A 13,076-nucleotide genomic window follows, 5' to 3' on the forward strand; every position below is an offset into this window, starting at 1 on the left:
AGGCAGAGGGAATGACCAAAGCACACAGCGGCGGAAGGGTCGGGACCCGAGCGCACAGGGCACGCGGGGAGGAGGGGCAGCCCGAGGCGCCCGGGGCTCGCTCGCTGCCCGGGCGGTGCGCTGGGGGCTCGCGGCCCGCAGGGGGCGCTGCCGCGCCGTCCAGCCGCCGGCCACCCGGGCCGCCCACCCCGCGGGCGCGCCTCTCCGCAGTTCAGCGCCGCCCGGCCCGGGACCGCTCGCACAGACTTCTCCGTCCGGCTGAAGACGCCGGCCGCTCGGGGCCGCCCCTGTGCTTGCCTTCGGCAGCCGCTCAGCCCACCGCCCCCGCCCCGGTGCCGGGCTCGCGGCATCCCGCCCGCGTCCGAGCGCAGAGCTCCCGCCCCGGGGAGCTTCCCGGCCGTCGGCGGACCCCGCGGCCCGCGCGCTCGGCGCCCTGCTCGCGGGGCAGAGGGGAGGGCGGCGACTGGCTGGGGATGGGCGACCGGGCTGCGCTGAGGGGCGCCGGGGGGTTCCGCGCGCTCCTCCTGGCGCTGGCGGCCGCGGGGATCCCCGCGGGCGCCTACAACCTCGACCCGCAGCGTCCCGTGCGCTTCCAGGGCCCTGCCGGCTCCTTCTTCGGCTACGCGGTGCTGGAGCATTTCCACGACAACACGCGCTGGTGAGTGCCCTGCCGGCTCCCGACCCCGGCCCGGCCACCGCCCCGGCCCCGGGGCCAGCTGCCGCCGCCGCCTTTCCGGCCTCTTCCACGCCGCCGTCCCGAGGGGGCGATTTAAATGTCTCCGCGGCGCGCGGCTCGGCCGCCCGGGGAAGGCGGGAGGAGGGATGGACGCCTGTCCCGGGCCCCACTGAGGTCCGGGTCGGCGCCCGGAGGCAGAGGGGGCAGAGCCGGGCTCTTCTCCCGGGGTCCCAGCTGGGAGCGTGCGGAGAGAACCGCACGAGTTGCCTCCTTGGCCTCCCAGCCAGACGCTTAACTCTCGATCGCAAAGTAACTTGGCTCATCCGCATCGGAGAGGCTGCGGCAGGTTGGGCGACCATCCTGAACCTCTCAGGGCCTTGAGGAGACAGGGCACTGGGGATGCATCCCCTACTCCTAGTTCTGGAGAACTCCTGGGGACAGTTTCAAGCCTCTCCAGCGCCGCTATGCAGGAGAGAGGCAGTCCCCAGGGGCAGGGCGTCTGGGATGCCCAGGAGTGCATTGGAGCGCAGAGGCCCCCTCTGATCCCACAGGACCTTGGGCGGAAGCGGTGCGGAGAGGCTCTGGGCTTAGGAAAGGAGGGTAGGGGAGGAACCCCGAGTGACAAGGCTGGTGGGGCTGGTGGTGGGTGTTTCCCGTGGCAGCCTGAGCCTCATCTTGCATGGGCCATCCGACCTGGAGGCAAGCATCGGAAGCCTCAGGAGGGGGACGCGGTTGTGTAGAGGTCAAGGAGTCCGTCTGCCCCAGAGTTCCGAGGTGTGGGCATGAAGAAAGAGTGGCGTCTCTTCCTCATAAAGCACCATTAGCTAAGTAGCACAAAGTTTGAGTGTCCAACCCCAGAGGAGAAGTGCTAAGGGGAGGTTGGTGCCCTTGGCCACTTCCCCTGGACCAGAGGGAATAAAACAGCCACACAGTGGTCACTTCTTCATAGGAGAGAATTAGGCTGTGGGTAGTTGCTCTGTTCAAGGTCATGCCTCAGTGGGGGCCCAAGTTGACAGCTAGTCGGGGTTGATTTTATTGTGGAGTCAGCAGCGTGAGCACCCTTAGGGGTGGCAGGCTGGGAGGTCGAGGTCAGTGATGCCTGTGTGCTGAGCACGTAGTTATGTGGGAGAGTCACTGCCCTGCATTTGACAGTGGCTGGTGGAAGAGGGTGGTTTGTGGATCCGAGTACTCAAGCATTCCTGGAAAAGGGAACTCCATGACCTGCCATTAACAATCATGCTGTTGGGAGAGCTGCCTCCAAGAGAAGCAGTTTTCAAGTCTTTGTGTCTCTTTTCCAGTTCCACATACTCTTGAACATTCACTCCAGTTGCTGAGTTCAAGACCAGACTGTCTCTTCTTGTACTTGTCAAATCCCTCTCTTAAAACAAAGCAGGCTGAACACCTTTTCTATGTCCTCCAGACTCAGGGTCCACCATGGGCTCTGGATTTGGTACAGAACACAGCCTGAGCAGAAGCAGCTGGAGAATGCGTTCCAGAATCCCACACTGGGCTCCCAGACTGTGTGACCTTGGCACCAAGCATGTGGGAAGAGACGTCAAAAATAGAAGGGCTGCTCTGGGTAGGGGGCTGCTGAGGAAGGGCAGGCAGCTGAGCGAGCCGGAGCATTGTGTGCCATCTGCAGGCCGAGGCTGACGGGTGTGTCCTGGAGCTCTTTGACGGCTAGAGGGAAAGGTGCCAGGCCCATGTCACCTAGATTTGGATGGGCCACAGGTCCAAGCCACCCCAGCTGGGAAACAACTAGGTAGAGTCAAGAGCAGATATGACAGAGGAAAGGTATTCAGCCTGCTTTGTTTTAAAAAGGGGATGAAGAAAAGCTGTGTGTTGTGAATAGATTTGGCAAGTGTAGGAAAAGATGGGCTGGCCTTAAACTTGGCACCCAGGGTAAATGGTAGGAAGGGGGCGTGGAACTGGACGGTAATGGCTGGTGCATGGCTTTGTTGCCAGTAGAGGTATGGGACATGTATTTCAGGGGTCCATGGGAACCTGTACAGCTTGGCTGCTGGTCTCAATAGTGCCCTCACTTGTTCTGACACAAGTCAGCTGCTCTTTGTGTTGGAGTTCTTGTCCCTGTAGTTTTTTAGGTACCAACTAAAATCTACTGAAATCTTTTTAAAGCAAATCTTTTTCTGCCTCCCCCAAGTTGACTTAATTTTTTTTTTTTTTTTGTAATTTTTGCTTCTTTTCTTGATTTCTATCCTCTTGCTGCTTTTTAAAAAGTATTTTCCTCACCATCCTTATTCTCTTGTCCTGCTTCCCCTCCACCTCCCCGAGTACTCTTTGTCTTAGACCTTGAGTGTATTCTCTGTTGATTATGCTACCCAGTCTTGGCAAGCTGTGACCTTTGAAGCAGGAGACTTCCAACATCTCCTCCTTTCTCCTCTTTTCCTTTCTCTAGAGGCCAGACTTACTGTGAGCCTGATGAAACTTAAGCCAAAGTCTCCTCACTTGCACAGGCCCCTACCAAGGCTCCGTGCCTAATTTTATACTCATAAGTTTGTATTAATTTTCTTAAAGGTGGTAGCCCTAAATTTATAAGATTTAGGTCTTGGGAAATCTGGGTCTACCCTAGGTCTCTACTTAACTTTCAACTCTGGGGTTGGTTGGTTGACTTAGTGACTGATTGTTGCTCTCTTACTCCTAGGCAGTACCTGGGCCCTGGATCTTCTAGCTGTGCTTGAGGGACATGTAGGTGGTTTCCAATTATTCACAATTATAAACAACAACAGGGGTAGACAACCTTGTGACTAAATCCTTGTGCACATCCTTATTTCCTTTGAATAAATTCCTGGGCTTAGAATTGCTGGGTCAGAGAGGATGGAGGTTTTTTAGGCATTCTCTGTATATTACTGAAGTGCCAGTGAGGTGTGTACTTTAGAGAAATGCATTGATTTATTCAGGTACTGGAGTTTGGAAATAGTTTTACAAAGGGCTGCTCTAGTGCAGTGAAAGAGCATAGAACCTACATGGGGTAACTTAAAAAGATCACAAATACTAACCAAAATGGGTAAGGAAGGTAAGGGAGATAGACATGAACAGGAAAAATAGTATATTGAAACTTTGAGAGGAAAAGAAGACAGATGTCAATTAAGCCTTATATCTTGTGTCTTTCTTCTTGACGAAATTATTCTTTAGCTTCTTACTTGGTTCAGTATTTTGTGGTTTAAGATGTTTGCTTCATGCTAATTAACCATCTGCTTTGCAGGTGAAAGAATGTCATATATATAGGGTAAGAGAAGAATGTGCTGGAAATGGCAGAGGGAGAGCCCAGACACCAAGATCAGTGTGGACTCTGGAGGTAGCAGAGCTGAGGGTCCCCCCGGGTGCACATCACAAAGCATGTGTGCGTGCTCTGTTGGTAGAACTAGCACTTCTCTATTCCCGTAACTGAGCATTTCTATCAATTCTTTTGTAAACCAAAATTTTCGCTGATCAGAGGGTCCTAGATCTCTGTGTAAGGGATGGGGCGATCTTGCTTTTCTGAGCCCTGGTGACTGAGTCCAGCTCTGTAGCCATATCACACTGAGAATAGAGCTCCAGACCCAGTTTCCCTCAAAGTGCTTGCCTGAATGGTCCCTCTGTCACTGTGCTCCAGGCAGTGAGAATTGTCCCTAGGGCTAGGTGGACCAGGATATCCTGGGCGGTGTTTCAGATGACATTTCCATCAGTTTGGATGCAAACATGCAAGTGACTCAATTTTTTTTTCTAATAACACCCAGAGAGTGTCTGGTTCCTCTCCTATACCTCCCACCACCCAAGTCTTCTGGCATCTTTTGAACAACAGCAGTAGGTGCCAGGGAACATGGACAAAGCCGATTTCTGTCCCCTTCACTTAGACATGGACCAGTTCCTCAGCTGCAAGGCTGACAACTGTAACACCCTGTGATATAAATAAATGTGGCCCGGCCGGCGTCCAGCCCCCAGAGTGGGCGTCTTCCACACCCCTCCCCTTCCCTCCCCCTCCCCTGCCCCAGACGCCCTGGAGTCCGAAGTGGTTGGGTGCACTGGCTTCCTTTCTGGCGACGGGCTTCCTGCCCCCTCTCCCGGGACGCATCACGACGGCTGTGCTTAGGCACCGAGCAAGTGCTCGGAAATGGAAGACTCGTTCTGCTTTTTGCTTTGTTAGAGGTTGTCAGAGCATCGTTTAGTGAGGAAAAGGAGGCCATTCAAAGCCACAGAGAGCATAACATCCTTAATTTGCTTTAAGGTTGAGAATTAAAAGAACAAGCTAGACAGTTCTGGTGAGCTGCCTAGTGCAGTCGCCACTGGCCAGATGTATTGCTATTTAAATTAAAATTAACTAAAATGAAATATAATTAAGACTTCATCGGGCAGGCATGGGTTGTTTAGAGGGGCAGAGGAGAGACTCCTGTGAAGGGAAGAGGCTTAGAAGGGGAGCTCTGGGATGATGGGCCCTGCTGTCCCCAACACTGCCGCCCCCAACCCTGCCAATCTTGGTGAGGAAACACTCAGAAATGGCGGTGACAGCCCTGCCTTCTCATACCCTCCATGGTGGACATCTTTGCTGAGTTCCCCTGTCCCATGCCAGGCTCTTAGGGGCAGATGGAGCCCCATTCCCTCATTTGGATTTTCTGGAAATGGCATTTTTAGATCTTGTTCCTGATCCTCATTTGCCCTACAGAGCCTGCTTTCTCAAGCTTTCAGGAAGGGACAACACATATATGAGGCCCAAGTTCTAAAGGGACCCAGAAAGCGTCTTTGTAGGGTTTCTGGGGAGTTTCCCTGAAGATCTTGAGAAGCTGGCAAGGGTGCTGTTTCCTGAGCTAGTGCTGAATGCTGGCTGGGGGCAGAGGCAGCTGTCTTGCCCAGGGGAGAGCCTTCCAGGGCAGCAAGACAGACTGGTCTCAGCTAGTCATTAACAACCCTGAGTGTGAGAGTGTGAAGGGCCAGGCCCCAGCCAGCTTTGATTCCCCGGTGACACGCTGCTGTTCAGGAAATGGTCTCCTTCTGATAACTTCTATTGTGGTTTGTCCAGGGAAAATATTGTTTTCACATTTATTAAAAGCAGCCATGGTGCTCTCTGAAATAATTTGCTTTCAAGGGAGTTGCATGTAATTTTAAAAGTCAACATTAATTCCATCAGATAGTATTTGCTGGGCATCTACAAGAGGGCAGATGCTTTCACAGGCACCATATGTAGTTGACTCTTTGTGACAACCTGGTGAATGGTTTCCAGTTTGCTATTTGGGGAACTGAGGTTTACAGAGTTACATGCCTTGTTCAAGGCCCACCCTGGCCTGAGAGATCAATGCACATTTATTGGGGCTTGTGTCCGTTTGCATCCTTCAGGAAGCAGATGCTAAGACAGAGATAGGAGTGTGAGAGAATTGTTGGGGGCAGGGTAATGCCTGTAAGAGAGAAAGGGGGAAGAAGCTGGATGGGGTGGGGAATGCCTGAGACTGGATGAGATTTGACTGAAGCCTCAGTCAACTCAGCAGGGACCACTAGGCAGAAATGGCTGTCCTCTGCCTTGATCAGGCATTGGCTACAACTGCCTGGGGAGAGTGTGGCCTCAGCTTGAGTACTGCAGCAGATCCTGAAGGGGCTGCAGCTGGCAGGTGACTGTCCCCTTTGCAGCTGAATGGCATTAGGTGACGCACACCTCCATGGTAGCCCTGGAGCCCATCCTGCAGGAATCGCCACATTGGGAGGGTATGAGTTGTGCTCCTTGGCCTGCAGCTGTGGCTGGGGGGTCATCTGTCCTTGTTCATCCCACCATAATCAGCACGTGGAATTAGGATCGACAGTGGGGTCATTGGAACTGGCTCAGAAACAGAATTCAGAGCATTCTGGCTGCCAGCTGGCTCACAAGGTATCTTTCTGATGTCAGAGAAATCTCAGGTGAGGGATTTCAGAACAAGGGAGCTCTACCTTATGTTGAGCTATCAAGCTCTCTGAACTGTAAATCCTGTTAGCCAAGTGGATTTGGCGACCAACCAAAGCAGAATAAAATGTTTTATTCCAGCCTTCCTTTTTGCCAGAGGGAGCCTTAGGAAGTGAAAGCGTGTCCAAGATTGGGAAAAATCTAGAGTTTTTGAAACCACAGGCTTACTTGGTCCCCAATGTCTGCTTTCTACATGAGCAAAAAGGACTTCTGTTGGGAGTTTAAATTAGCAACAGTAGCAACAGCAGCAACAATATACTTATTAGATACTTAGTATATGTCAACTGCTGTTCTACATACTTTATTTACATTAGCTCATTTAATGTTCCCGGTAATCATTTCAGCTGGTGTCTTAGTTCAGGCTTCTGTAACAACTTATCATAGATTGGGTGGCTTATACACAAAGGAAATTTATTTCTCACACACATCTCACACACAGGCTAGGAAGTTCAAGATCAAGGCCCTGGCAAGTTTGTTGTCTGGTGAGTGCCCGTTTCCTGGTTCATAGGTAGCCATCTTCTTACTCTAACCTCACATGGCAAAAGGGGTGAGGGAGCTCTCTGGGGCCACTTTTATAAGGGCACTATTCCCATTCATGAGGGCTCTACCTCCCGAAGGCGTCACCTCCAAGGACTATCATCTTGTGACTTGTGGGGGTGAGGAGACACAAAAATTCAGTCTGTATCAGCTGGCCATCATTTTATCCCCATCACAGAGGGGGAAACTGAGGCACAGAGGCATTATTGCCCAAGACGCATGACTACTGAGTAGTAGAACAGGGCCTGTGCATTTGCCTACCCAGCCCAGCTGCCTCTCAGGAAGTCAAGAATCTGAGTTTGGGGGCTTCAGGGCACCCAGGCATCTGTCTCGTGAAGTTCTGTTCCGCCCTGCTTTGCTAGAGAAGTTATGGAATTACCATAGCAGTAGTTTCTCTACAGCACCCTTTGGGGATGCTTATTCATGACCCACTGGCTACCTTTGGGGGGATGCTAGGGTTCTGCTTTCTGGAGATGTTTGATCACTGAGTGAACAGGGACCCAGTGATTCTGCCAGGGACGTTTGGAGAGCCTGCTCTCACACACCACGTCCATCTGGTCTGAAGACAGAAGTGTCCTAGGAAAGATGGAGCATTCCAGGTTCTCCAATGTATCCACCTAACCTCCCCATCCACTCTGAGTCCTCTTTATTTATCCACTCTGTTTCCTGCCACTTATTTAGGAAGCTCTGTCTGGAGAGCAGATAGGGAAGGCAGCCATGGTGGCCAGTGTTTAGGATTCTCCCTTGGATTTGCAACTTCATTATAGAAACCCACACAGAGCCAAACTTTCTGTACCAGAACAATATGTGAGAGAGGATGATTTGTATCCCCAAAGGTCTGAATATAAAAAAGGGTATGAAACTAGTTTTCTCCAACTCATCTGGTCCCTTGGTGTGTTCGGGCCACCTGGGAGGTGGCCTCTCCTAAGTCCTTCCTGTCTAGTGTTGTAGCTGTGATGTGTGCAGAGTGAACTTGGTGTTGTATAGGACTGCAAAGGGTCTTGGCACCTCTTTTGCACCAGGATGAGTCCTAGAAAGTGATGTCCAGATTCAGCTGAGTGGGGTTCTTCCTGGCTCTACCTTTGTGTGGCCCCTGACTTCCCCAAAACAACCAGATCTGTGGCTTCTTTGCCACAAAAGGGGTGCCACTAATAAGTACCTGGTGGCCAAGAGGGTGGGCCCCCAAATAAGCCCTGCTCTCAGTCTGTCTTACTCAGCCCCCCTCTTAGGAGCTGTGTGATCTTGGCCAGTTACTTCAGCTGTTTGAGCCTTAGTTCCTTATTCTTTTTTTTTTTGAGACAGCGTCTCGCTCTGTTGCCCGGGGTAGAGTGCCGTGGGATCAGCCTAGCTCACAGCAACCTCAGATTCCTGGGCTCAAGCAATCCTCCTGCCTCAGCCTCTTAAGTAGCTGGGACTACAGGCATGTGCCACCATGCCCAGCTAATTTTTTTTTCTATATATATTTTTAGCTGTCCAAATCATTTCTTTCTATTTTTAGTAGAGACAGGGTCTTGCTCTTGCTTAGGCTGGTCTCGAACTCCTGACCTCGAGCAATCCTCCTGCCTCGGCCTCCCAGAGTGCTAGGATTACAGGCGTGAGCCACCACGCCTGGCCCCTCAGTTCCTTATTCTTTAAAGGGGTAATAAGGGTCTTTCCCTTATCAGGTTTTGGGGGCATTAAATGAGATGTCTGCAAAGGCCAAGCACAACACATAGCATATAGTAAGGTCTTGATAGATATTAGTAGTTATTTCTGTTGTTACTTGATCTGATTTCTGAAACTGATGGTCTTTTTCATCCTGACTTGAGATGCTAAAAGAGTTTGCTTTCAGTACATTTGCCGATTCTTTAATTTGTTCATCAAACTTTGTTGATACTCAACACAGAAATGAATGAGATATTCTTACATAGACACACTTTTTATTATGTGTGATCTGTAAAAATTTGGTCAAGCTCTTCATAAATCTGCATTCGTGCATTCATATATACCCTATCTGCTTCCAAAAATGATCTGAGACAGCACCTTTAATTGGCGACCTGTGGGATTATAAATCCTAGAGATTTGCATGCCACTCCTTCTGTGTGCTCTTATAGAGCCAGGTAGCAGGTGGAAGGCCACCTGTGTTATGGGGAGCTCTAGCTCTCATCCCAGGCTCCAGATAAGTCAGAGAGTTAAGTCTGCAGTTCCAATGTTGGGGGTTTGTAGTGAGAATTTTATTTTTTTTAAAAAAGTGAAAGGATTGCCTTATTTTTCTTGGAGAAGAAAATTATCACACGAAACCAACGGGAAGATGTTGAGGCTTTTACTTAGATCTTCCAGAAGTCTATAGCTTCCCCTACCAGTTGGATTTTGAGGGTCACTTGATGCTCCCAAGTGTGGAAGAAAACATCAGTCCTTGGCCGGGCGTGGTGGCTCATGCCTGTAATCCTAGCACTCTGGGAGGCTGAGGCGGGTGGATCGCTCAAGGTCAGGAGTTCGAGACCAGCCTGAGCAAGAGCGAGACCCCCGTCTCTACTAAAAATAGAAAGAAATTATCTGGCCAACTAAAAATATATATAGAAAAAAAAAATTAGCTGGGCATGGTGGTGCATGCCTGTAGTCCCAGCTCCTCAGGAGGCTGAGGCAGTAGGATCGCTTGAGCCCAGGAGTTTGAGGTTACTGTGAGCTAGGCTAACGCCACGGCACTCACTCTAGCCCGGGCAACAGAACGAGACTCTGTCTCAAAAAAAAAAAAAAAAAAAAATCAGTCCTCTTGCCATGGCTCCTTCTCTAGCTGCCTTCCCTCAGCGTGTCTGCCAGGGCAGCAGCCTCTGAGGGACCCTTCACTCCCCGACAGGGCAGCCAGCAAATGCCACTCCAAAGTGAGACCCTGCCCATGCCTCTGCTCTTTCCCAGCTGGGCATGGAACTCCACCTGTTTCATTCTCTGACTTAGCCTCTTCTGGTATGGATTGCACCCCTCTCCCTCCATTTATTTACTCCAACCTAGGCACCCAGGATAAAAATTATTATTGCCAGCCTTTTGTGAATACTTCCTGTGTGCCAGAGGCGCCATGCTCATAGTCACCTTGATGCAGTGGGGACGACTACTGCTGTGGCATAGAGAAGCCAAGTCGCTTGCCCACGGTCACCCACAGGTAAATTGTAGAGTTGTGATTTGAACCTAGGTGGGCCTGATTTAATGCTAATCTGACTGTCCTCAGGCTCAGCCATGCTGCCCTCCCCACCTCCATCCTCATCAAGCCCCTGGCCCTGGTATCAGGTTCCTGAGGAGGAAGGAAAAGGGCCTTGAGGCATTTTTTGAGAGCATTTGAGTCTGTTTTTGGCCTTGGGGATAGTAGACCTTAATCCCCTCTTGCCAGTCAGGCCATCCTGGGCTGCATGGTCCCCTAGACACTTTGCCATCTGCCACTTCCTTTTGTGCCTCATCACTGCCCTGGGAGGAGACCTTGCATTTGTTATTATCTTTGTTTTATAGAGAAGGAAAGGAAGGGCTGGAGCAGCCAGGGGACTTGTCCCAGGTCACATAGCTGTAGAGGAGCTGGTACAGTCCTGGGTATGACTCCAGGCATTCTCTTCAGGGCTGTTCCTACCACCCCACCCCACCCTGCCTGTCCTGTATCAGAGCCCTCAGAAAAAGTTTGTGGTCCTGGTTGGTGATGAGATTTTTTTTTTTTTGCAAGGAGGAAAGGAGACCAGGTAGCTAGAGGAGCTATAGCAATAGTTCTTAGCTGCAGAGTTGGATAATTGGTTTGGACTCAGGAGCAATTAGTGGGCAATAGAGTTACCATGGTCCAGTTCCCATCAAAGTGGCATGCCCAGCTTGATGATATATCTGTTTTCTGTTACCCCAACACTGCTGCATAACAGACCACTAACAAACTTAGTGGCTTAAACCATAATTTGTTAGCTCACTTTATGGTTGGCATCTTGGGATGGGTTCAGCTAGATGGTTCTTCTGTTCTCTGCTGGGCTCATTCATACATCTGTGGTCAACTTCTGGGTTGGTTGGTTGGCTGGCTGGTGTAGGATGGCTTCAGTTGGGATGACTCATCTCTGCCGGGGATATAGGAAGGGTGGAGAATTGTGGTCATTTTTGTGATCTGTTACTGGTGGTGAAAGCATTTGGTCATCTCTGGAGTTCTCTGACCTCAGCTGAGAGTCTGAATAAATTCCTGGCCAGCACACCAGAAAAGGGACCAAAGTTCTGCTAACCTGAACAACAGAGTGAGGCTAAGAGAAAATGATGTTTATTCAGGAATAGGACATTGCAATGGGAATACAAGTTCCATTTTAAACTATGTGCATATTCAGGGAGGTAGAAGACGACAAAAGTTTTCAAAGGAAAAATGAGGAGGGTTACATAATTATTTTGAGATAATTATTCTTGGCTACAAGGATCAATAACCAGGGTGGTGCCAGTCCAAGACTGGACAGACAGTTGCTATGCAAATGTCCTTACAGAAGTATTTTTTGGTGTATAAGGTTGTGATGGCCATTGTGCAAGGTTGTGGTTTTGGCAGAGTGTCTCGTGATAGTTCTTGTTATCAGTCATTTATGCATCAGAACCTTCCCTTCATGGCCTTCCTCAGCTCTATTTGTCAGGGTTTTATGTTTTGTTTTGTTTTGTTTTGATTTTAAACATAAGTGACTCCATTTTGATCCTGATGACTTTTACAGTTCTAAGGATCTGTGAGTTCCTGGGTGTTGCTAGGAGTTGGAGCTGGGACCAACTGGGTGTCAAGGTGTTTGGTCCACTACTGCCAAGCATTGTAGCAATTCTTTGAACACCTACTTTGTAGCAGGCATCATGCTGGGTGTTTTATAAACATTCTTTTGCTTAAACCTTGTAAGAACCCTCCTTAGGTATATTTTTTATTGCTCTTATTTTACAGAGGAGGAAAACAGAGGTTCAGTGTGGTTAAGAAACTTGTCTGAAGTCACACAGCTTGTCAGTGGTAGAGGAAGGATTTGAATCCTGTGCTACTGCTTGTGCTTCTTACACTTCAGCATCCTGAGTAACTTGCCCTAAAGCTCAGAATCCAGGTGGAATTATTAGTTTAAAACTCCCAGAAAGCAGTAAGTATTCACTGCTTAAATGCTGAAGCCTCAGTTTTCCCAAATGTAAGAAGAAGGGCTTCTGAAGACGTTCAGGTTCTGTGGCTTCAGTGGGCAAGCACTGGTTCCCAGCAAGTCCCCTCCCTCTGGGAACGAAGGGTTTGGTGTGGTCAGAGGTGGCTCTCCCAGCACTGTCGCTTCCTCCTCTCAAGCCTCGGCTGTTTTCTGCCGGGTAGGATGTGAACGATTCCTGGGGTTTCCCTGCGGTGGACACGAAGTGTTTGAATTCGACTCATGTAACCAAAACATGGGTCCCTGGGGAAACCTTGGCTTTGGGATCAAATGCATGAAAGCAAGCCTAATGGGTTTAAAGTTTTTAATCCCCAGTTGTTGTCCTCGATCCGGCTATAATTTTGTCCCGAGGGATCGCTGCTGTGGCATTTGTGGGAAGGGAGGGAGCCTTTGAGGCACTATCAGTTCCCTGCCCTCCCCAGGGAGGCAGCTGTGGCTCAGCCCTTTTCTGTCACCTGTCATCCAGGAAATTTACCCTAAAATGTGAGAGAGGTTCAGAGCAGGGTGGACGGCTGCATTGGAGCCTTTGCAGCCAGTGTGACCACTGGGGAACCGAGGCAGTGGCTTTGTGGGGAAAATGGAGGGCACTTAAACTGCCATGGAAAGTGGGAGTTTGAGGGGACTGGAAAGAGCATGTCCTTGGACATAGACATCTGGGGTTCAAATCCCAGCTCTGCCGCTTGCCGGTGGTGCAGCACAACATCTCTGAGTGGAATACTCACAAGAGGCTGCCTCCCAGGATTGCCTTGAGCAAGAAAGCAGACTCTCACGAGCAGAACCGGTGTTGGCAGATGAACAGATGGGTCCACAT

At 50.3% G+C, this 13,076-nt stretch overlaps 1 protein-coding gene across 1 annotated transcript in view; it reads left to right on the forward strand.

Moving 5' to 3' along the window:
- The first annotated feature begins 241 nt into the window (after window positions 1–241).
- Window positions 242–13,076, forward strand: part of ITGA9 (integrin subunit alpha 9) — a 323,466-nt gene continuing 310,631 nt past the window's right edge. Inside the window, exon 1 of the mRNA XM_069475539.1 lies at window positions 242–658. Within this exon, the coding sequence (XP_069331640.1) occupies window positions 474–658 (185 nt within the window). The 5' untranslated portion in view covers window positions 242–473. The remainder of the gene's footprint in view (window positions 659–13,076) is intronic.

Source organism: Eulemur rufifrons, chromosome 7 (assembly GCF_041146395.1).
Source record: "Eulemur rufifrons isolate Redbay chromosome 7, OSU_ERuf_1, whole genome shotgun sequence".
NCBI classification, from domain to species: Eukaryota; Metazoa; Chordata; class Mammalia; order Primates; family Lemuridae; genus Eulemur; species Eulemur rufifrons.